Source organism: Garra rufa, chromosome 2 (genome assembly GCF_049309525.1).
Source record: "Garra rufa chromosome 2, GarRuf1.0, whole genome shotgun sequence".
Taxonomy (NCBI): Eukaryota; Metazoa; Chordata; class Actinopteri; order Cypriniformes; family Cyprinidae; genus Garra; species Garra rufa.
In genome coordinates this window covers 34,245,065-34,271,656 of record NC_133362.1, presented here as the reverse complement: position 1 = coordinate 34,271,656, position 26,592 = coordinate 34,245,065, and the positions used below count along the sequence as shown (strand labels likewise).

Sequence of the window (26,592 nt, the reverse complement as noted above, 5' to 3'; positions counted from 1 at the left end):
ACTAGGGGAACCCCAGTAAAAATTGTGTATTTGAACCCCAGGAACATGATTTTTATCTGGCAACCCTACTGCTTCAGTATTTTCTCCTCTTTGCGTCCGTCTTCTCTGACTTCTGTTAATGGCCGTTGGTTTACTAGGCCAGTTAAAAAATCAGTTGTGTGTTATTAATAGTTTTCTAATCATTATTCAGAAGGTGTATGCCGTTAACAGGGATCTCCTTACAAATCACGGCAACACTTGTACCTTTTTTTTTTTTTTAATTCACACTGTGTGTGTGTAATTTAAATCAATTTACTGTTTGAACTGGTATACCACCCAGCACTATACAAAAAATATTTTTTTTACCTGTCACAAAATTCGTTCCTTATTATATGTACCTAATCAAAAAATGTGATTTAGGACCCTTTTTTTCATATAAACAAGAGAGGAGTTGACACTTTTAATCTGAGACGTGGGAAAGAATTTATAACAACCACATAGTACTTAGACCTCAAAAGTAGTTTTTCTTCCAGAGTTACTTAGCTTGCTGCCAGCAGGCTGCTGCTCTAAGTCAATTACATACCTCATAAGTTACGCTAATTGCTTCCCGAAGCACCCAAAAGATGAATATCGATGAATTTCTCCTGGTCTCAAATCCCCCAGCCACAGAGCCACAACCAAAACTGTAATCAGATCTCAATCTCAAATCTACCTCATTCAATATGGCTGAACTACATCAATCGCGAAGCTACCATAGTATTAACTGGATCCCTCCAAGGAAATCTGCTTTGACTGTCCCACACAGAAGGTCAGACGCTTCTTCTTCCATACCGTAGATCTTTAATAACTCCACTCACATGCGAACCTCATTATCACCCACCGTTAGAAGAGGACTAGAAACGATCACAGCACCAGCAGGCCTCTAACGGAAAGGATAAACAGGGACTGGTAGGAATTGAATATCCAGGTGAGGGCTGTGGTGGGACTATGAGGATGAATCACTCTAGAGGTGGAGCCCATGGGTAAGAGGAGCTGGGCAGGAGTGAGTAAGTCCCACCAACCTGCAGCAGTCCCCTGAGAGGGAGTAGGGTGAAAGCGGCCCGTTTTTCTCCGACACTGGAGAGCAGCATTGATCCAGGTCGCTGTCCTCCTCAAGGGAGCAAAGAGGAGCCCGCAAGCCCTCCATCTTCAGCTTCCAGCGGGACGACTCCTCCTCAAACACCTCGTCATCTCCCATCTCCTCCATACAGCAGGACTCGCTGACTTCCAGCATGGCACTGGATGACTTGGTAATGTGGAGTCTTGAAGTATAGCTTCCCATCTCAGATGCCTGAAGGCTTCCTGCGGTGGATGAGCGGGTGAATGGGAAGATGAGGCGCAGGAAGTTGGAACTTCTTTGAAGGTCTGAATGAGGAGGTGCAGGGGGAGCCAAACAGTGCTCAGGTCCGGGATTGGTGATGTATTTATAGTTGTTGAGGAAGGACGGAGGCTGGGAAGCAAACGGAGGAGGAGAGTTGACTTGACCGTTGAGGGCTTTGATGTGGCCATCTTGCATGAGTTGTTCCTTTTCCGCTCCCAGCTCCCCATCCGAACACGTGCGGTCTATAAAGTGAAGACCGCTGCACAGGCTGTCCATCTTTTGTCCCACGTCATTCAGGGACTTTGAGAACTTGAGACTGCCTCCTTCTGGTTTCCGGTTGACTGATGGTTTGAGTAGGGAGAGCCATTCTGTGCCAAACAAGGTCCTATTTTTGGGTTTGTTGGGGGAGTCCAGGCAGAGCGTGGTCATGGTGACACCCTGAGACGCTGAGCTTTTACCGTTAGAGTTCAACAGCACTACAGTGGCCTGTAAGGGCCTCTGTGAGCCCAGGTCCTGAGCGAGGTCATTAGAACTGCATACGAGAGGAGAGGAGAGGGATGGGACAGAAAGAGAGGTACAGAAACAGAGATGGGAAGAGAGAAAACGGACATAAAGAGCCATGCAACATGCATTAGAGAACAAATGGAGAAAGATTACATAAAGACAGGTGGGAGGGACCGAGAGGAAGTTTAGAAGACAAAATGGCAGAATCAAGATGGATGGCAGTGTTGGCCCTTTGATGTTTTGACAGTTCTGGATCTTTTACTCTTTTTCAGGACATGGCCACAATGCAGGATCACATTGAAGCTTCAGACTTGTGGGAGGGCAAACCTACCTGCATATATCCTGGTTCGAGGGCGTCACTGAAGTCCTGGGGAAGCTGCAGGGCGCGTTCACAGATGTCGGACTTCCAGCCTGTATGCAAAACAGAAAAAGAAACATTAACTAAAAGAGCATTTCTTGATGGAAATCCCAGTCCTTGCAAGGCATCAAAATGTTTTATGTAAATGTAGCTATTTGTTTTAGGCTCTGCATAAATTAATTGCAGTACATCACAGCCACTTTTTCATTGTCTTGACACTTAACACATATTTTTATATATGCGACTACACACTACTGTTCAAAAGTTTTGAGTCATTAAGACTCCAAGTAAGACTTTGAATTGATGGGATTTTTTTTTTTTTTTTTTAAGAAATGAATCCTTTTATTTAGCAAGGATGCATTCAGTTGATCAAAAGTGACAGTAAAGACATTTATAATGTTACAAAGATTTCTATTTCAAATAAATTGTCTATTCATCAAAGAATCCTAAAAATGTATCATGGTTTCTACAAAAATAATGTACTGAAGGATCATGTGACACTAAAGAGTAATGGCTGCTTAAAATTCAGCTTTGCATCACAGGAATAAATTACATTTTAAAATATATTAAAATTAAATAAATGCAGTTTTGTTAAGCATGAGAGACTTTAAAAAAAAAAAAATCTTACAGACACCCAAATGTTTGAATTGTATACACTTCCACTTTTCAACAGTTTTTTTTAAAGTCTCTTCTGCTTACCAAGCCTGCATTTATTTGATCCAAAGTAACATTTTGAAATATTTTTACTATTTAAAATAAATGTTTACTATTTTAATATATATTTTAAAATGTAACTTATAATATATTTTAAAATGTTATTTATGTAATGTATTCCTGTGATTCCTCCAGTCACATTACCTTTCAGAAATCATTGTAATATTCTGATTTGCTGCTCAGATTTTTTTATTATTATTATTTATTATTATTATGCTGAAAACAGAATTTTTTCAGGTTTCTCTGATGAATAGAAAGTTCAGAAGAACAGCATTTATCTGAAATAGAAATCTTTTGTAACATTATAAATGTCTTTTGATCCTTAGCATTCTTGCCAAACAACTAAACTGTACTCAACTAAAAAATGTACTCAACTGTTTTAAATATTGATGATGATAATAATAATAAATGTTTTTGTAACAGCAATTCAGCATATTAGAGTCATTTCTGAAGGATCATGTGACACTGAAAACTGGAGTAATGATACTAAAAATGTAGCTTTGATTACAGAAATGAATTACATTTTAAAATATATTCACATAGAAAGCAGTTATTTTAAATAGTAAAAAATATTTCAGAATATTACTGATTCGTCTGTATTTTGGATCAAATAAATGCTGGTGAGCAGAAGACAATTCTTAAAATAACATTATAAAAATCTTACTGTTCAAACACTTTTGACTGGTAGTGTATATGGTTTATGGTTAAATATACTGTATGCAAAACCAATTAAGAAATTATGACCAATTCTGAAAACAGATGTCAGAAATAATCATCATTGCTGTCAGTTGATAGAATATTTTAAAACTTTAATCTTAAATTTCTTGAAAACAAAAGGAGGAAGTTTACATTCAAGACAAATAAGAACTTTTGACCCTAAAAACCTAATTTTCTCTCTCGCTCACACACACTAATATTACCTGGGCGTTTGAATCAAAGCAGCATGGATTACATGCACAATGTTTGATTCCATCATTTATGTCCCAGACTAATTACCTATCGATTCTATCTGTAACAAACAGAGAATTTATAGCCCCGGGCCTGACAGGGATCAATACAGGATAGAGTGTCCGGAACTGCCCTCTACAAAAACACACACACTAACACAGCTGACACGCACAGTCACACAAACTCACATCTCTGATGAATAAGGTTCCAAGAAACTATTAGGAAATAATAGTGTGTTTTCAGGCATGAGAAATGTGGAAGTAATATGCCTGAGTGAACGCCTTGCATTAGCACCTCAATTCAGATTCAACTCTAACTTCATTTCACTCACATTTATACACAAACTTTTTTGTGTATGGTATTTGGGAATTGAAAATGTGAACATTTTCAAACATTTAATAGTACTTTTTTCATCTGGCATACAAAATAGGGCCTGGGAAATTTAGAAAAAGTTTGGAAACACATTTTTTGCAACCCCATTTAAAATGATGTTACTTCTTAGGTGCTATGTCTTCCCATTTATACATACTACATGCATTTGCCTAATATTTATATCCAACAGCTTTAGCAATAATGTAAAGCGTTTATGTGTGTGTTGCGCAGTCGAGTTGTGACGACAGTGTAAACGTGATTAAGTGTGAGTCATTCCGGCACCTTGCAGACCCAGTCAGCAAGATAAGGTGTATTTTCAAGCCTGACAGAGTGCATGTTTGTGAAGACTCCCTCTGAGATGTGATATACACACACAGCCATGTGTGAATCAACAAAAAAACAGCACAAACCCTTGACAAAACCACATACCGACTGCTGAAAATTTGGACCGAGATGAGTCCATGAGTCTTACGCGTGTCGACACATGAACAAAAACGCTAGCAATGGGAAAACAGTCCTGCGGTTATGGAATTTGCCTCTAATACATTTCAATGTGTAAATTCAATCTACCTGTCAGGAACAAAATCCTTGTTTGTGGAGGCCAGCAGCTTGTCTCTCAGACACACTATGGGAGTTATTTAGAGGTAATAGAAAATCATTTATTTTCTATCACGAACCTGGCACTGACATTAACTCTAACCTGTGAAACAAGTGCTTCTGAAACCCAAACAGAAATTTATAAACAAGGCCGTCACTGCATGTGGTTTTCGTGAAGATGCTGACAGCATGTTTTAATGCCCAGTTCACACTGAGAGCAATTTTATCACTCAAGGTTGCCAGGTCACTAACAGGCCTTCCTGCTGCTGGATGCCCTAACATTTAAACCTTTTAAATAAAATGTTTCGCTAGTATAAATGAGATATTCTGTCTTGACAAGGTGTCTATTTTCTTGCTGCTAGAAAAACAATACGCAGGGAAAAATCTTTATAAACCTACCTGATCTCATGACAAAAACATACTTGTGGGAACTTTTCCGCAAGATGCAATGCAAAATATGTACCAGTAAATACATATCAGTGCAGTTATTAGAGAAATTAACACTAGAAGTAGTAAAATAGCAAGCACTTGTAATCGTTTTTCGTAAACAGCTATGATTACAGTTCCATATGCTTCGCCTTCCGGTTTTATATAAAAAAGCTTGCTTGGTGGCTCAGCTGGCGTGGAATTGGACTTAGGATGTGGAATCCTTGGGTATGAATAATGTGAAAAACATGACTCACAATGAAAGAGCTGAAAAATGAGAGCTCGAAAAACAAGCTAAAACAGCATGCTTGCAATTGCCTTTTTATGTCACATTTGTTTTTGTTTTGTTTGTTTGTTCAAATGTTAATTAATATACCAAAATAAGATGGATCATACAAAATGCATGTTTATTTAGTACCTGAATAAGATATTTCACATAAAAGACAACTTATTTTGTCTTCTGGGAAACATGTAATCTTCTGTAGCCTCTGAAGGGCAGTTCTAAATAAAACAAATATGATAATTTAGACAAAATAAGAAAAATGTACTCATCTCCATTCAGTTTAAAAGTTTTCACCCCCTGCCTCTAAATGCATCATGCATCCTTCTGGAGCATCAATGTGAGCTTTTGAACCTTCTGTTATAGTTGCATCCCTCAGTTGTGTGAAAAGATGGATCTCAAAATAATACAGTCATTGTTGGAAAGGGTTCAAATACACAAAAATGCTGGAAAACCAAAGAATTTGTGGGACCTGAAGGATTTTTTCTGAAGAACAGCAGGCAGTTTAACTGTTCAGGACAAATAAGGGACTCATGAACAACTAGTTTTAAGAATCAAGTGTATGTAAACTTTTGAACTAGGACCAGCATAAACCATCTTAGGACCAGCACAAACCTAGGACCAGCATAAACCAGCATCCCAGCATCAAAACCTACCTAACCAGCAAATGCTTTTTTAACAGGGTTATGTGAAATATCTTATTCAGGTCAGTACTAAATAAACAATAACTTGCATTTTGTGTGATCCCTCTTATTTTGGTAAAATAATTATTATTTTGCAGATTCTGACAGGGGGTGTAAACTTTTGACTTCAACCGTACTATCGGGTAGGTTTAGGTCAGGGGTGCCCAATCCTGTCTCTGGAGATCTACTATCCTGCAAAGTTCAGCTCCAACCCTGATTAAACTCACCTGAACCAGCTAATAAATCTCTTAGGTAGCACTTGATAATTACAGACAGCTGTGTTGGAGCAGGGCTGGAACTAAAGTCTGCAGGTAGGTAGATCTCCAGGAACAGGATTGGGCACCCCTGGTTTAGGTGTAGTGCAGATGGTATGTTATTTTAAAATGCCATGGAGCATTAGAGTTACAGCGCCACTCAACGGAAATTTTAAGTCAGAACTGCGGTGACACGTACAAAACCAGCGTCACATAAAGCTTACCATATGTACGTTTCCCGTTTTTTCAGGGGAAAAAAACGAACACTCTTTTAGCTCCATTCAGTGGACACTTCACATCTAATGTCACGAAACGTACATCGCGGTACGCATTTTGCGTCTTGCGAAAAAGGCCCCACAGGTATGTTTTCATCATGAGATCATGTTGCTATAAACTGCAGCAGTGCAAAATGCACAAGATCAATGCATCAATCACCAAAGTTTTTCACTGATTTCATTCCCATTGTTAATCACCCCATCTAGTTGTAGCTAATTTGCATGAAGTTGGTCCCACACAGCGTCACCAACAGTTGCTGTCAATGGACGTGCAGAGTTGAATCAGAGCTAAATTGAATGGGCAGCAATTCAAGAAAACTCTAGCTTCTTTCCAACATAATTTTGACACTTCAAATGTTTTTAGCACAGGAGAAACATCTGAAGTGCATGCATGTGGTTTAAAGGGAACATTACTGGTAAATTACAGGTGGTTAAGCCATTGAGAGTATGCTGGTCTGGTTGAGATGCACAAAACAAAAAATTAATGTTTTGATAGCACCAGCCATGCACAATGTTTACACTTTTCAAAGGAATCAACCTACAGCTTACTGTAAATTTGTAAAACTTACTTCTTTCTTCGTCACAGAGAAATTACGTTTTTTAGAGAAAACCATTACAGGATTTTTCTCCATGAAGTGGACTTGCAGTTTCAATGCATTTTCAATCCACTTTCTCCTCCAACTTAAAAATCATCCAAATTTATTGCTTTACGTTTCTTAAAGGGCGTTTTTACTTTCTTTGCATGTTCGCTTTGTAAACACTGGGTTGGTATTTTTGCCTACGTCAAAATGGCCAATCGTTTCGCTAGATAAGACTCTTATTCCTCGGCTGGGATTGTGTGGAGCCCTTAGAAGCTGCAGTTTGGACCTTCAACCTGTTGTCCACCATAGAAGCCCACTATATGGAGAAAAATCCATGTTTTCCTTAAAAAACAATTTCTTTGTAACTGAAAAAGAAAGACCTGAACATCTTGGATGACATGGGGGTGAGTAAAGTATCAGTAAGTTTTTATTCTGGAAGTGAACTTCTCCTTTAAGTCTTACTGAAAAGACCATCACCTGAGACTCCCAAACCTCAAAGTAAACATTCGATTTCACTTCTGTTATCAGAGAACAGACAGGAGAGAGAATGAACATGTGGGATGAACAACAAGAGATGAAGAGGCCCTTGCCTCCAAATCTACTCAGCAAGGCTTCATAAGCCCTTCCTGTCTTTTTCATTTTCCACAAAGCTACTGTAAAGTCTGTGTGTGTGCCGTCCGCCTTCCGGAGAGCTAAATTGCTCCCAGTGACGGGTGTTATTCTGGGAGGCCGTCCTCTCTCCATGGCTCCATTCATCACACACACAGAGTACAGTGACCTAGCATTGTGGGCCAAGATTATACGCTCCAAAACCTTCCCTCAGCCCTGACACAAGCACAAGTGCACAAAAGGCCAGAAAACTGTGGTTAATACACAAACTAAAAGTTTTAAAGGCCAACAAAAACAACAAACAGTATCACAAAATGTTGCAGAATCATGAAGGTTAATGTTCCCAGAAATGTACATTGTGATGAAATACACACCTTGAAGTCGCTTTGGATAAAGCATCTGCCAAATCTGTAAATCTTAAATATACCAACTAGATTTCAGCTCTTTTTCATTGTCTCCTGGCCCTGAGCCACAAGATCTCACTAAAATGCTCACTTACAGTTGAGGCCAAAACTTTACATCTGGCTTTCAGAATATTGTGTATTGTGTATTTGAACCCCTTCTAACAACTGTATGATTTTGAGATTTATCTTTTCACTCTAAGGACAACTGAGGGATTTATATGCAACTATTACAGAAGGTTCAAACGCTCACTGATGCTCCAGAAGGAAAAACAATGCAATAAGAGCCAGGGGGTGAAAACTTTTGAACAGAATGGAAGTGTGTACATTTTTCTTATTTTGCCTAAATATCATATTTTTTTCATTTAGTACTGCTCTTCAGAAGCTACAGAAGACACTTCCGGCAATAAAGGTCAATTCATGGTCTGTTAATGTGTATGAGGAAATAAACGATTATACATTGTAGGTTATTCTGTAATAGCATTATTGCATGAGTGATAAAACCCCGGTGTGACGCAGTCGGTAAGAATGTTTGTTTCTTAATGAGGTGGATTTGAGCGGCGTGTGATCTTTGGGATTGAGTCTAAAAAGCAATCAAAAGGAAATTAGGAAGAAGTTGCATACAGAAACAGAATGATAAGCGGCACTAAATACAAAAGCATTTAAATAAGGAAGGTTTTGTTTCCAGACTGTTCAACCTGAACCAATTTTCAGGGAGCATATTAACTCGGCAGCTAATTGTTTGTACATTATCATCTGCACAATTTGAGGCGTATGTCTACAGAATGATTATGGAAATCAATGCAGATGCTGCCATATGAATGGTCTGTCAATCACATGTGACATTTTATGCGATGAGGCAGAGGGCTTCAAAACAGATGTTTTTTAATGAACCAAAAACTCTCTTCAAGACTAAACTTAAAATGAGTACACTTCATCTGCAATTCTCACAGTCTGCTATTGGTCAGACAGAGAGTCCCACCCCAAACTCACACAATTGGTTGAGCTGTAAGAGTAGGTGTGGTCATTTGAAAATTTTCGGTCTCAGCTATTTTTAGCTGTACTAAAAAGCTCATTTTGCAGCTTGATTGGTGCGCATTACCATATTATTTGTGTGTATTATCCTAATTATGAACATAGTGGTTTGAAGTGCAAACAGTTTTATGGTTTCCTGTTGTCATTCTTCTTGTTATTTCCCTATAGCGGCTAATGAACCGAAAGTCTCGCCCATAGGCTTACTTCTGCGTTGAAGAGTAAGGTGGATATGGACAAAAAAATTTAACTGTTCCTTTAAGGCTGCGGATATGAGCCCGACCAGGAAGATTCTGGGTAATAACAACACAGACATGGATCAGTTGAAAGTGTTGTTTTGTTTGATTGCTTAATGTGAGGCTGAAATGACAAAGCTGACAGGAACACCCCATGGACCTCTATTAGGACCCTTCGGGTTTCTCAGCAGTCAAAACCTCGTCATGCAGCATGAGTGCGTGTCGGACACTGAACTGATAACAACTGTAATGGGACCGTTCATGTTATTTATCCTGTCGGAGACAAATGAGCTCTAGAATGATGAGACGTTTCTTTCCGCTGGGGATGCTCTCTGGTGCATGTAAACAGTAAATTGAACGTGCTACAGTACATGAGGCTCTGAAAGTAAATGAAGACAAACTTTCTCCTGAAAGCACTAAATTATGAGAACAAAAGTTATTAAGTTTAGAAAACGTTTAAATTATAAAAGTTCTGTAAAAGGATGTTCATTTGAACTGAAACTGAAATACGAGGAATCATACAAAATGCATGTTTTTTTTATTTTGTACTGACCTGAATAAGATATTTCACATAAAAGATGTTTACAGTCCACAAGAGAAAATAGTTGAATTTATAAAAATGATCCCATTCAAAAGTTTACATCCCCTTGATTACTAATACTGTGTACTGTGTTGTTACCTGAATGATGCACAGTTGTGTTTTTTTTTTTTTTTTTTAATTGTTTAATGATAGTTGTCAATGTGTCCCTTGTTTGTCTTGAACAGTTGAACTGCTTGCTTACAAATTATTCGGTTTTCCAGCATTTGTATGTATTTGAACCCTTTCCAAGAATCACTCTATGATTTTGAGATCCATCTTTTCAGACTGAAGACAACAGAGAGACTCATATGCAAAATGCTCCAAAAGGAAAAAACATGCATTACGAGCTTGGGTCAAACTTTAAAACTTATTTTGTCTTCTAAGAAACATGTAAGTATTTTCTGTAGCTTCTGAAGGGCAGTACTAAACGACAATAATATTTTGAGGTGTGTTTGCCTATTTTGCCTAAATATAATATTTAGGCAAAAATGATTCTGAATGAAAATGAATCATTCTGTTCAAAAGTTTTCACCCCTGGCTCTTAATGCATTGGTTTTCCTTCCGGAGCATCAGCGATGTTTGAACCTTTTGTAATATTTGCATATGAGTCCCTCAGTTGTCCATAGTGTAAAAAAAATGAATCTTAAAATCCTACAGTCAAATATACAAAAATGCTGAAAAACCAAAGAATTTGTGGGACCTGAAGGATTTTTTTTTTGAAGAACAGCAGGCAGTTTAACAAGGGACTCCTATCACTAAACACAAAAACACACAGCTGTGGATCATTCAGGTAACAACATAGTATTAAGAATCAAGGGGATGTACATTTTGAACAGGGTAACTTTTGTAAATTCAACTATATGAAAACACCTTTTATGTCCCTGCTGAAAAAACAGCATATGCTGGTTAGATATTTTTTGGTGCTGGGATGCTGGTTTTAGCTAGTTTATGCTGGTCCTTTGCTGGTTTATGATGGTCCTTTGCTGGTTTATGCTGGTCCTTAGCTGGTTAATGCTGGTCCTTTGCTGGTTTATGCTGGTCCTTCGCTGGTTTATGCTGGTCCTTTGCTGGTTTATGCTGGTCCTTTGCTGGTTTATGCTGGTCCTTAGCTGGTTAATGCTGGTCCTTTGCTGGTTTATGCTGGTCCTTCGCTGGTTTATGATGGTCCTTTGCTGGTTTATGCTGGTCCTTAGCTGTTTAATGCTGGTCCTTTGCTGGTTTATGCTGGTCATGTTGCTGGTCATGGACCAGCATAAACCAGCAAAGGACCAGCATGAACCAGCAAAGGGCCAGCATAAACCAGCTAAAACCAGCATCCCAGCACCAAAACATACCTAACCAGCATATGCTGTTTTTTTTCAGCAGGGGTGAAATATCCTATTCAGGTCAGTATTAAATAAAAAATAACATGCATTTTGTATGATCCCTCTTATTTTGGTAAATAACATTTTGCAGATTCTGAAAGGGGTATGTAAACGTTTGACCTCAACTGTACCTACCATATTTACAATGTGCAACAGAAGAACTCAAACTGGTCCATGCATGTAAACTAAATGTGAAAACAGCCTTAAAGTGCTCAAGGCTCGAACGTGAACCCAAAGTCCTCAGTAGCTGAATGTGTTGAGCTAAACCAGTGGATTGTTTCTCAGAGCAGGTGACCCTGACATCTATTTGTTCATGTAAAGAGTTTATCTGTTAAGAGGCTCAATGTTACGCAGAAGTGCAGCAAATCTCCACTAAGAGGAAGAGATCCATGGTAAAGTGAAAGTGCCTGACAGACCTGATCGCAACATGAACTCACTGGCTAACATAGAGCTATGTGTCTTTAAATAGTCAAATCAATATGAATGTTGGGTAGGGGTTATTTGAATAGGGTGAGAACAAATCTGTTTGCTTTTCTAGTTGGAATCCAAGTCCAAAGTGGGTTTCATTTTATAGCAAAAGAAACAAAACAACAAAAAGGAACATCATTTACACCATTAGGGTCAAAATATACACAAATACACTATGTGAATCCTTGCAGCTTGATTAAATCAATGCATTTTAAAATGCAAGTCACATTAATTTACATAACGCATTAATCAATATAGACTGTTTTAAAGAGCACCTATTATGTAAAATTTACTTTTACATGTTGTTTGAAGATAAACGTGTTGGCAGTGTGTGTACATAACCACCCTATAATTATAAAAATCCACCGGCTCCTTATTTAAATCTCCATAAATCATAAGCTATGTCTCAGGACTCTGTCAAATCTGTCAAATCTGAATCTGTCAAATGTGAGGTCACATTTTACAAGCCTGCCCACGACTGTTGAAGGACACTGCTGTATTAGCAAAGACCCAGCCCTGACTTCGCCGCACACAATCCGCAATGTTTATCTATTTTCAAGCTAGAGCGTTTAAAAGTAGTATTCAAGTAAGAAATTTCTTCTTATTAAAGCTATAGATGTTATTCAATCCAGAGCAGCGAGTGATTTTGTTTTTATTTATTGTTTGGGTCATATTAACTGCTGTCACTTAATACACAGATCTAATATAAACATGCAATTTTTTACCCAGCCATTTACCTTCACAGACATAACCGCCTGTGTTTTTGTAACTTATGTGTTTTTAACATAAACTTGTGTATTTGAGAGTTTAAGCGCAATAAGGCATGAAAGAGAACTTGCATAAAATGCATGATTTCAGTGCTATAGACATGATAATCTAAACCAAACAGATGTTTTTTAGCAGAGTGTCTGAGGTACGAGCTGTAAAGGCACAGCCCTATTCTGGAAAAGGGGGCGGGGAGCAGCAGCTAGTTTGCATTTAATTTGCATTTGAAGAAATGCATGAAACAGTGTGTGTCTGCTTCCACTTAAAATAGGGATTTTTAAAATGATACAAAAAATTATCTGTCAGGTATTTTCAGCTGAAGCTTCACAGACACATTCTGGGGACACCTGAGACTAAATAGGTGCCCTTTAAAGCAGCTTTATGGTAATAAACAAGAATAACAGTATCAATGTTGCAAGTTCCTCAATTATGAAACAATTATAATTAGGGATGCACCGATCCGTATCGGCCGATCACTTGCGCGTTTTGTCAGTAAAGCCGGTTCTGTAATCAGCGGTAAATGCCATCAGGTGCGTGATTTCACGTTGAGCCGTATATACTACACACAGCCGTTGTTCACTGAGGAGCTGCGCACATTCACACTGATAATGAACATTGATTTGCGCAGCTCGTCGGTAAACAACGGCTGTGTGTAGTATATACGGCTCAACGTGAAATCACGCACCTGATGGCATTTACCGCTGATTACAGAACCGGCTTTACTGACAAAACGCGCAAGCATGATCGGCCGATTCGTATCGGTGCATCCCTAATTACAATTTTAGTTGTAAAGCAGCTCTAAAAAGACAACAGTACATTATTCAGCATGAATTAGTTCAATGTTGATTTGATTTAACAAAGTTCATTAGTTATAAAGCAAACTCAGTTCACTTATAAAGCAGCTCTACAGAAGATGTCATTATTCAACTGAATGTAGTTCACTGTTAATTCAGTTTAGCAAAGTTCTTTAGTTATAAAGTGAATTCAAATCAACTACAAAGCGGCTCTACAGAAAATGTCAATGATTCAGCAGAATATAGTTCAATGTTGATTCAGTTTAGTTCAATAACAGTGTAAAGTTAATGACTTTATGAAACAAGCTTAATTTAGCTATAAGGAGCTCTACAGAAGACAATGAAAGTTATTCAGCTCAAGTTATTGATTTAATTCAGCTGAATAATGAAGCCGATGCTGCAGAGATCAGCTATATTCAGTGATTCAGCTATAAAGCAGCACTTCAGAAGAAAATTGTCATTATCTAGCTTAATTTAGCTTAAGATTCATTCTTATTCAAAAGTCAGTGGAGTCAAATTGATAATATTACTGAATATGAAATGTCTTTTAAACCTCATCTGTGGAAGCCAAGAATGCAAGAATGTGAAACACATTTTGAGGTGATTTTATAATCAAAGAACCAAGACCAAAAGGTACACTGTGGAAACATACTCTACACAAGAATATAAGCACAGACGCTAATAGCTACCTAATGGCGCTTCCTGAAATAATACACAATGCAAGTACATACTATATTTTAACACTGCTGCAAGGCCGGCGTAGAGCATTAGCATAAACAGTCTTCTATTTCAAACTACGATCAAAAGACAAAACATTTGAGGAGAATCTTGCTGAGCGAGTTGGAGTTAGTTAAACTGTCAACATGTTTACACTTGGGTTACTGAATAATAACATCCAGTTTAGTGGCACAGACTTTAAAAGGTAACTTTAAAGGTAAAGTTACGGCAACAGAACTCATATTAGGAATATACAAGCGGATAAGCACCTGCGAGCTTTCACGTTTCATTTGTGTAATTGCAAAGAATATGTTTCAAGCCCCTGGCACATGGTGTTCATTAAATATCAGACAGATAAACAGGTGTCCCTTAAATATGGAAAGGGGGATTCAAGATAATAAACAGAAAAAGCTACAAAGCTTACAAAGCTTCCTTGAACTGAAAAACAAACAACCTGAGTAAAAGAGTCTACATAAGCATAAAATGAGCCCTTGAGTTTATTTTTTTTTATTGTCGGCTGCAGGGCTGCTTCTAGGTCAGACAAAATGTCCTTCCAATCTCCTTTGCATCAGGCAAATAAATACATTTCAGTTTGAAAAAAGTCTTGCTTAGAAAGCCTGACGGAATAAACGCTGGAGAGAATGAAAGTATTTGCAGACAGCAGGTGCAGACCCCCTTGAAAGCTAAGCCACTCGCTAGCTCTCAGTAGAAGAGGAAAAGGAAATGGATTTTCATACCTTTGAAATGTTGCTGGACCGGCTTGCAGAATGACCAAGTGGTTTCTCATTCTGTGGAAGAGAGAAAAGGGCAGAATGAGTTAGAGAACAGCGCTTACCATTCAGTTCAATAGAAACTAAGAGAACAAGTATAGAAAAAACTTCGGAATCTTTCAAAGGAAATCATACTTTTTTTTGTGATTTAACTACATGACTGTGTTAATTAATGGCCTTCATGCTCGATACGTCTCGGCTGCTTAATTCCACCCTTAAGCATTTAGGAGAGATGTCTTTTTCCTGCTGAGATATTATTTATAGGTCAGTTGTGATTTACACAGCCGATTCTACTCTGAGACTCTGATTTATTTAACTTCAATATAACTAAATGTAAAAGCAAATGTAAAGCAAGTACTTTAATGAAGGCAGAAAAAGGCTTGTAATATAGTGACAGGCTGATTAAATGGCTGGTATTTCACCATTGTGGAATGCTTGTTCGATTAACAAAAGATGTAGTTCCTTATTCCAAAAGATGTAGTCATAGATGTGCATCGCAGAGGTAGTGCAAGATGAGTATTTGTGGTTAAAAAGTATATAAATTTGTATTTATTTTGAAAACAGAACCTTATTTCTCATCTGGGATCATGTAGAGCCCTTTGAAGGTGCATTGAAACTGCAAATTAGACCTTTAACCTGTTGGTTCCCATTGAAGTCTACTATATGGAGAAAAATCTTGGAATGTTTTCCTCAAAATCCTTAATATCTTTTTGACTCAACTGAGGAAAGACATGAACATCTTGGATGACATGGGGTGAGTAAATTATTAGAAAATTTGAATTCAGGAGTGAACTAATCCTTAAAATAAAATACGGAATAAATGTGTTCAATTCATTTAAGCAATTTTTTGCTGTCAATAAATTGTATTTAGTACTTATCAGCATTCCTTCTCTCTAGATATCAGCTTTAGCGATTGAAAAACATCAGCTGGGCTCTTGTATTTCCCTTGTACATCCCTTCTTAAGGTGACTAAATTGCGTTTAGACTCAGACAACAATGACAGATAAACCCTGAGCAAACACACCTCAAGGCACTTAACAATGGCTATTCAAGTACAGATTGTCATCGTTTTCCATCTCTGGTGCATTTTCTCTTTTCTTGGTTGAGGATGTCAGTTAAAAATAGACTGAAATTTCACGATTGCAGGACTGTTTAGAAAAAGAGGCTCATTGAAACAGACTGGCTGACTGAATACATGCCTACACAAAAATTCACTTAGAACAGAAACTTGAAATCTGGATATATATAATCAGGAATAAGTAGTCTATTTTATACTCTTAACATTTACCATTTTGTATAACAAATATCGATCTATTTGCATCTAGTCGCATGTAAGTCTCTTAGTTCACCTCAGTGTGAAAAGATGGATATCAAAATTATGCAGTCATTGTTGAAAAGGGTTCAAATACACAAAAATGCTGAAAAACCGAAGAATTAGTGGGACCTGAAGGATTTTTCTGAAGAAAAACTGACAGTTTAACTGTTCAGGACAAACAAGAGACTCAAGAACAACTATCACTAAACAAACAAACAAACAAACAAACAAAAACAAAAAAAACAGCTGTGGATCATTCAGGTAACAACACAGTATTAAGAATCAAGTGTATGTAAACTTTTGAACAGGGTCATTTTTTTAAATTCAACTATTATTCTCACTTGAGGACTAAAAGTCTTATGTGAAATATCTTATACGGGTCGATACTAAAAAAATAACGTGCATTTTGTCTGATTTCTCTTAATAACTTCTGAATGGTTGTGTATATGTACATTTTAATCTATATACAGTTATGATCATTATAAAAAGCTTTACACAAAGTAAAAAAGAGTCATTATTTTCTTCATGCAAAATATAATTTCTTATTTTTCTTTTCCTGTTCCCTTCTGTGGATAAATATGATTCTGTTCTGTTCTTGAGAGGCTTCATGAAAGTCACCCAAACAAAATATGCTTAAAACCTTGCATCATTTATAATGCAAAAAAAAGCAACAACACTTCAAAACCTCAAAACAACCAGCAGCATTACATTCAGAACAAAAGAAAACTAGCACGCTCGTTTAGCATTTCCAGTCCTGTGTGAATTATGAGGCAAAAACGGTACTAATATCAGTGCTTGGCAGAGAAAAGCTCCGCAACAAAGAGCCCTTTGGCACAATGTGCCATGATTAGCGAGTGGGTGAGTGTGTAAGAGCTCATTGTTTTTCCTCTGAACTCAACTGTAATGGTGAGGACCCAATATGTGTGAGAGCATGTGCAGCAACAGAAGGACATACTCTTTATCTTTAATCATTCCTCTGCTTTTTACTCATGTCTCCAGCCCTGCACTGTTACCATGGAGATGCTAACGGAGGGGACCGAGTGCTAAATCCCTGCAGGTTACTGTCTTTCTGTTATTAAGAAGAATTTCAACCATGCTACACATCAGTGCGGTTTCTCTAGTCATTTTTCCATGTATATATTTAAACAACAGTTCTTTCTGGTTCTCAAATCTGATTGGCTGAGAGGAGTGTGATATTCTAGTGATAACAGAACTCCAACTGTTTTTTCGTTTGTATCACTCCAAATGTGGTATTTCTCTCAGCGAGTGTCATGGCGGAAGCCCAAAACTACTATAATTTTATAAATAATACTGTTTTGTGTCACGGAATGAAGTTTTAAGAGTTTTTTTAGGTAAGAATGTACTTGTTTAGACTTCAAATATGTGGTTTGTTAATAATTATGATGTCTATTCGAAAATTTGCTTTATTTTTTTTTTCCAAAATGTAAGCTCCAGGGCTTCAGAGGTCGTTCAGTGCTCATGAACCCACTGAGAGCAGCCTCACCTCGGCAAGATCTTCTGGAAATTGCCGCTGGCTCTGATGTCTCTATAGTGGTTAAACATGACATTATTCATTCACTTCCAGAACAAAAATTACAGATAATGTACTCACCCCTTTGTCATTCAAGACGTTTATGTCTTTCTTTCTTCAGTTGTAAAGAAATTATGTTTTTTGAGGCAAACATTTCAGGATTTCTTTCCATATAGTGGACTTCTATTGGTGCCTGCGAACATGCAGATTAAACACAGCTTCAAAGGGCTCTAAACGATCCCAGGCGAGGAATAAGGGTCTTATCTAGTGAAACGATTTGTTACAATTTATACACTGCCCTTCAAAAGTTTGGAAACACCCTAGAAAAGTGGGGTTTTGGACAATATTGGCATGAATCCTTTTTAATTTGTGATAATTTTGACAATTTTGTGGACAACACAAACTACGAAAACATTTTATTACATAAACGGTTCATAGAAAAAACTTTTGATTCATCAAAATATCCACCATTAGCAGCTATTACAGCTCTGCATAATCTGGGCATCCAAGCTGTCAGTTTATTCAAACATTGACTTATATATTACTCCAAGCCTCCTGGAGAATTGCCCAAAGATGATTCACACTATGCTGATATCGTCCAAAACCACATTTTGCCAGGGGTGTTTCCAAACTTTTGGAGGGCAGTGTATACTTTTTTTTAACCTTGAATGCTCGTCTTGTCTAGCTCTGAGTGAACTATGCACATTCCAGGTCAATACAGTTAGGGTATGTCGAAAAACTCATTTTCTCAACCACCTTCAAAATCGTCCTACATCGCTGCAGAAGTACCGACCAACTGTTACAAAGTGAAAGCACAAGGAGGGTTAAACACCCTTTACAAAAAAATAAATAAATAGAAATGTAAAAGAGCGATGTAGGACGATTTTGAAGTTGGAGGAGAAAATGAGATGGGAGTTTTTCGACATACCCTAACTGTATTGACCCATACTACGATGAAGTTCACAAAGACCTAGACAAGACGAGCATTTGAGGATAAAAAGTATATAAATTGAATTTTTTTTTTTAGTTTTGCTAGATAAGACCATTCTTCCTTTGGCTAGGATCATTTTGAGTCCTTTAAATCTGCATTTAAATTGCATTTTGGAAGTTCCAACTTGTGGGCGCCATAGAAGTCCACTATATGGAGAACATTCCTGAAATGTTTTCCTCAAAAAACATCAGAGTGCACACTGTCAAACCTCACACAAGGCAACCTGGTTTAGCCTACAATACATCACTCTTAAAACATGCTCTGCATTACTCACTCTACTGACCAGTAATGTACAGGAACATGACTGTTGTTCACATATATGCCAGGCATTTTAAAATTAAGATGGTTTGGAGAAAAAAGCATTTGCACCAAATTGTCCATCAGAAATGATTCAACTATAAGCATACAGGATTTGATCATCATACAACTTCACCACCCTACAGATATAGCTTTTGAGAAATGACTCAGTGTGAAGTTAATTTTAAAGGAATAGTATGACGGCAGTGATGACTGATCATTTAATAACTAATGATGTTTGATGGCACTGACGTCAAACCTGATGAGGTGCATCTAACGACGCCACATTTGATTTGAGAACCTTAAAAAATGCACCTTTTGTGCTCTACTGGAAAAAACAAAGTTATATGGGTTTGTAATGACTTGAAAGTAAATTACAATCATTTTTATTTTTGGTTGAACTACCAAAAATATTAGTTTTTATTGCATGACAGTGACAACACAGTTTGCCGTGCATTGATGATTTGTAGCTTCATAAAATTAAGGCTTAACCACTGATGTCACATGGACTATTTTATTAATGTTCTTACTACCTGTCTGGGACTTGAATGTGTCAGTTGTGTTGCTGTCTATGCAGGGTCAGAAAGCTCTCGAATTTCATTAAAAATATCTTCATTTGTGTTTGGAAGATGAACGAAGGTCTTACAGGTTTGGAATGACATGAGGGTGAGCAATTAATGACAGAATTTTAATTTTTAGGTGAACTATCGCTTCCAAAAAATCATTAAAAAGTATTTGTTATGAAAAATAGTAGTCCAACACATTCAGAAATTACATAAAATCATTTAATTATTTCATTTTAACTAACACCTGTTTAAATGTTTGAGGTAAGATATTTTAGGTAAGCTTTCTCTTTCATTCTTTCTTTTTAAAGAAGCCTCTTAATCTGACCTTGATCAAATTTAAATTAAAATTTTCTGTTTTTAAATGCAATTTATTCCTGTGATGCAAAGCTGTAATTTCAGCAGTCATTACTTCCAGTCTTCAATGTCATATGATGGTCAACATCACGCTTTTAGTACTAGTGTTTCATTCTGCTTTTGGTGTTTATTTGTACACAACACAACACAACATGTCAGCACATGATTAAAAAAAAACGAATTAAAAACAAAACAAAAAGATAAAAAAAACTGTTGAACTGACAAAAAAAAAAAAAAGATCAGCCCATAGTGTATGCGGCTGAATGTTTACAAGTACTTCAGGTGTGTGGCTGTGCAAACAGCAACAGCAAAAAATGAAGTGCTAATACATTGTTGTTATGAATCTGCAGGCTTCATCAAGCGTGTGGGCAGATCCAGAATAATGAGCCAGACTCCAAGGTTGCCATGAGTGCAGGGATAATATGACAAATGAGATGACAAATACATGCCTGGTGCTTGAATGTAATATGACAGGGACGACTAGAGGAGAAAACAGCATAGCAAAGTTTAGGGTATATACAAATCACTCAGTGTCCTCAAATAATGTGCCCCACTTTATCTCAATGAGCTCATGTTAACATAAAACTCTGATAACACAGTCAAGCTTTTTAAATGAAGAGTTTGGGGCATAGAGAACATGACAGCGGTGTCTGTGGCTTCTGTCTGCTCGGATCAGGCTGTGAGCTTCCTGAATAAATGATTCCTCTTTCTGCTTTCAGACTACAGTGAATCTGGTTCAGTTTGGAATCTTCTGGTTTAATTTAGGTCTCATTCTTGTGTCATATGATCAACAGAAACCTGTTCACAGTCTCAAGGCTTTTAAACTTTCACCTGGGAAAGTGGGACGTTTCTTTGGCATTATAGTTGATACAACCAAGCGTTTACTTTAGTACTGTCTCTGCCGTATTGGAAACTTCTCATATTCTTGTTTAGCGAGACAAAGTCTGGTCCACACTAATACGTTTTAATTTGAAAACGCATCCTTTTCCCTCAGTTTTGGGCTTTAGTCCACACTGAGATGCCATTTTTGTCAAGAAAAACAGCTTTTTAAAAACATTCTTTAAAGTGGATAAATTTGAAAACACTGTCGTGTGGATTGTGAAAATGGAGGCTTATGAAAACGATGGTGCATGTTTAGTTTTGTGACGCAAATTGTACCAATAGATATCTATATTTATATTTGTATGTGCTATTTACTGTCACACTGTTGCTAAGATGTTACTTTCTACACTCTTCATATTAAAGTCCTGCAAAGATGACAGAAAATAGCTGTGCTGCAGCAAAACATGAGAGAAGTTGTGTTTAAATCTAACATATGTGACCATGGACCACAAAACCAGTCATAAGGGTACATTTATTGAAATCAAGATTTATATGGCTGAATAATCAAGCTTTCCATTGATGTTTGGCTTAGGATAGGAGAATATTTGGCTGAGATACAACTATTTGAAAATGTGGAATCTGAGGGTGCAAACAAATTAAAATATTGAGAAAAATCGCCTTTAAGTTTGTCCAAATGCATTCTTAGTCATACATATTACTAATCAAAAATTAACTTTTGATATATTTATGGTAGGAAATTACAAAATATTTTTCATGGACCATGATCTTTACTTCATATCCTAATGATTTTTGGCATAAAAGAAAAATTTATAATTTTGACCCATTCAATGTATTGTTGGCTGTTGCTACAAATACACCCATGCTACTTATGACTGGTTTTGTGGTCCAGGGTCACATATAATGACTGAGCGCAACCTGGAGGCATCAGTGAATGATGGGATCCTGCCAAAATAATGCATGAAAACTTGTGTCTGTTCTGTCTGTATCTTCTCAGTGAACTTTTATATACAATAAAAAAATTTTAATAGAAATCACAATATTGACATAAAATCTATGAAATCTAAATTTTATTCACTGCTTTTATAGTTTATTTTGATTTAAGTACTTTAGTACCATTTTTGGTCATCCCATTATTTGTGAAGTCAAAAGTTTTTGAACAGTAAGATTTATGATCTCTTCTGCTCACCAAGCAATTAATTTATTTGATCCAAACTGCAAAAACAGTAACATTTTGAAATATGTTTACTATTTAAAAAAAAGCTATTTATTCCTGTGATTTCAAAGCTATATTTTAGCATTGTTACTTCAGTCACACGATCCATCAGAAATCATTCTAATATTCTGCTTAGCTGTTACATTTTTTTATTATTATTATATCATTATGTTAAAAAACAGCTAAGTAGATTTTTTTGAGGTTCCTTTGATGAATAGAAAGTTCAGAAGAACAGCATTTATATGAAATTGAAATAATTTGTAACATTATAAATGTCTTTATCATCACTTTTAATCAATTTAAAGCATCCTTGCTATATAGTAATTAGTATTAATAGTATTAATTAGTATATAGTATTTATTTCTATAATTTCTTTCCCAAAGAAAAAAAACTATACCGACTTTAAGCTTTTGAATAGTATAATAATGTTACAAAAGCTTTTTATTTCAGATAAATGCTGATCCTTGGATCTTTCTATTCATTAAATAATCCTGAAAAACCTTTAAATATTGATAAATCATTAAAAAAAAAAGTATTGAACAACAAATCAGCATATCAGAATGATCTCTGAAGGATCATGTGACACTGAAGACTGGAGTAACGATGCTGAAAATTTAGCTTTGAACACAGGAATAAATTACATTTTAAAATCTTTTCAAATAGAAAGCCATTTTAAATAAAATTATTAAAAACAAAAATTGTGATTTGCCATACTTTGAATCAAATAAATGCAGGCTTGGTGAGCAGAAGAGACTTCTTTAAAAAAAACTTTAAAAAATCTTACTTTTTTAAAGACTGGTAGTGTATGTTTTTTGTTTGTTTTGATGATAATGCATAGCTGCAATGCTTTAGGCATTTATTTTCCTTCAAATATGTACTTCTCATTTTCTTTTCTTTTAGTTTGTTGTACTAAAATGGTTTAAAATTGTTTCAAACAATTGTTTAAAACTAAAACTGAAAATAAAAATAAATATAAACTATATAGACAAACTAATAAAAAAAGGCAATACAAAATAAAAATATACTGGTATCTCAGTGATACTAAAATAACATTTCTTGGCATCAACAAATTTGAAAACCCCTTATCGCAGCCAATACACTGGGGTAGGTGACTTCAGGCCGCTCTTGCAGTTTTTGAGAGCAGTCAGCATCAGATGGTCCGTGAATGGTCTGTGGGTGTTTTGTGGGCGTACTGTCTGAGGCTACACTGCTCATAGTGTTCCTGAACCTATTTACTTTGGAAACTTTCCTGAATCCGAGAAACATGTCTATCACTATGTCCTAACCAGACAAGATTCCAGCAACAAGTAATCGCTCTGTCAAAACCCAACACAAATCAACTTCCTGACCTCATCACATTCACAACCAATGGGAAGCAGTTTCATCACACTTCCAATCAGAACAACACAGCAGATGTAGAAACCAAGAACATGTCAACCTGGTTTCTTAAAGAAAAAGTCTGTGGAAAGAATATGAATACCTCAGCAATGTGGCAGCACGATTTGCACAAAGTCACACTTTGCTAAAGCTTTGTTGAGAGTATCTGGTATCTGGGCCGTCTCTGAGGAGAGGGCGAGTCCATGACTGGCGCATGGAGAAGATTGAATTATCCTACTGGGTGAGCAGAGGTTGTTATCAGCACTGAGTGAGAGGAGACCTGTGACAGATGGCCATCTACACCGCCTCAGCTGGCTTCTCTCTTCCTCCAGCTCCCAGATTCCCCATCTCCATGTCTTATTGCCTCAGCAGACAGCTCAACGCAGCGACGGCAGTCAGGAGGAACAGACAGCAAATGAGATCACTGCTACAACCTCACCATCACTGTCTTGCTATTTTCTTCTCCCTCTTCACTTCCTGTCAGTTAATGTTTGACTGGCCTTAATGACACAACACAATTCTCAGGACATGAACTGGCTTCCCATAAGCAAAACGGGAAAAGGAACTGTTTCTCAAAGCATTACGGTCAAAGGATGTGATCGTGGTTCAACTATGGAGTTTACGAAGCAAAAAAAACAAACAAAAAAAACATCTGCAGCACCTCAAAAGCTTGAGGAAAAAATCATCACTGAAAGTGCCTAAATATAATAATAACAATAATAATACACATTATTATTATTATTTACTGACTATAGCCAGTCAATTACAATTTTCAATATAAAATTACATTTGATAATTTTAATTACATTTTAAAACATATTCAAATAGACAAATTCTAATATTACCTCACAATATTAGTGTTATTATTGAAATTGAGCATAAGAGGTGTCTTTCAAAAACAGTTTATGTTTATAAAAAAATTATATAGTCAATAAAGTGTAACTTAATTATGTGAATATGTTTGGCAATTTTTTATTTATTTATGTAGTTTATGCTATGGAGTTTACAAAGCAAAAAGCGTCACACATCTTCACTAAAAAATAACTGTAAGTGCCTACTTTTACTACTACTAATAAATATTATTATTATTATTATTATTATTATTATTATTATTATTATATGTACTGACTATAATCAGTCAATTGCAATTTATATATGAAATTTTCCTATAAAAATAGATTCAAAATAGATTAAAATTTTGATTTGAATTTTTTTTTAATATATTCAAATATGAGATATTTTTAATATAAAAAGATAAAAAAATTTAAATTACATTTTAAAATATATTCAAATGAGACATTTTTACATGATTCAAAATATATTTAAAATAACATGTTAAAATATATTCAAATATTACGTATTTTTATATAAAATTAAAAAAAAATTACATTTTAAAATATATTCAAATATGATACATTTTTATATAAAAATAGATAAAAAAATAAAATAAAATTTTAAAATATATTCAAATTACACATTTTTATATAAAAATAGATTCAAAATATATTTAAAATGACATTCAAATATATTCAAATGAGACATTTTTATATAAAAATAGATTCAAAATATATTTAAAATGACATGTTAAAATATATTCAAATATTAGACATTTTTATACAATTAAAAAAATTAAAATTACATTTTAAAATATATTCAAATATGATACATTTTTATATAAAAGTAGATAAAAACAATTAAATTACATTTTAAGATATAATCAATTATAAGACATTTATATAAAAATAGATTTAAAAAAATTTAATTACATTTTAAAATACATTAAAAAAAATTACAATTGATTAAAATAAATGGTGAGAATAAGAGGGGTCTTTCAAAAACATTACAAATCCTAATTATTCCAAACTTTTGATCTCTAGTATATGTTTCTACATACAGTAATTTGTATATTTATATATTTTAATTTATATGTAAAATTCTAGTTATAAAACAAAGGAAATATATATTACTATATTATTTTCGGTATATATATATATATATATATATATGTAAGGAATAATTGACGACGGGCCGTAGAATTCTTAGAAAATAATGCACACCCGAGGTGGCGATGCGGTCACGACGCGAAGCGGAGTGGCCGTTACACCTCGGGTGTGCATTATTTTCGTAGAATTCTACGGCCTGAAGTCAATTATTCCGCTTATACTACAGTTACCACACCTCAAGACATCGATCAAATGATATATTTCAAGACATTCGTCCGGTTTTTATCCTTAAAACGCTATTGTGAGTAGGATTAATTTCTTACACAGCTCATTCAACAGCTTCGTTGCTAGTTCCAAAACGTCATTTTAGAACTAGTAACGACGCTTGGGCTGTTAATAGCAAAATAATGCCGTTAATAATGAAGTTTAGACAGACCGAAAGACAAGCAGACAGACGGAAAGAGTGAAGGAGAGAAAAACTAAGTGTATGACTTTACCTCTCTCACGTCTGTCTCTCTCAAGGGTGACTGGCAGCATCGTCTCTACTAACAGTTAACTTTAAGTTCATTTTCTTCAAGACCACGCCGTTGTTATCTCGCTTGTGAGAGCTGTCATGTCGTTTTTAAGTTGTTCATCGTCAGAGCAGCGCTAACAACATTAGCGCGAATGCTAACGCGAGTGCAAACTGTAACATTATGTGTGTGCGTCTGTGAGGTGAGTGAGTCTGTGAGGTGAGTGAGAGAGGGCGAGAGAAATAGTTTGTGCTTTCCGTACATAATAAAACGTAATATATTGTGGAAAAAAACATGGAAATAATCTGTCATTTTTATCCGGATGTTTACTGTATTTATTAGTTTGGCCAGTGTCATTGTGGGTTTTAGTTATTTTGCTGTTTTGGGCTGTAAGGACCTTTGAAATAACTGAAATCGTATGGCGAAGTGATATAGACATGCACTGCGGTCTAAAGCTGCCTGGAACTACGTTCGCCGTGCGTTTCCCTGAATATAATGCACACCTCTAGAACGTTCGTCAGCCAATCAGATTCAAGCATTCAACGGCCCTGTAGTATAAATATATATATATAGATAGATACAA

At 36.0% G+C, this 26,592-nt stretch overlaps 1 protein-coding gene across 1 annotated transcript in view; it reads right to left on the bottom strand.

Moving 5' to 3' along the window:
• Positions 1-26,592, bottom strand: part of marchf8 (membrane-associated ring finger (C3HC4) 8) — a 142,592-nt gene that overhangs the window by 20,737 nt on the left and 95,263 nt on the right. Inside the window, exons 3-5 of the mRNA XM_073834648.1 lie at positions 15,035-15,085; positions 2,175-2,254; positions 1,041-1,871 (exon numbers count right to left, since the gene is read on the bottom strand). Coding sequence (XP_073690749.1) covers positions 1,041-1,871; positions 2,175-2,254; positions 15,035-15,085 — 962 coding nt within the window. The remainder of the gene's footprint in view (positions 1-1,040; positions 1,872-2,174; positions 2,255-15,034; positions 15,086-26,592) is intronic.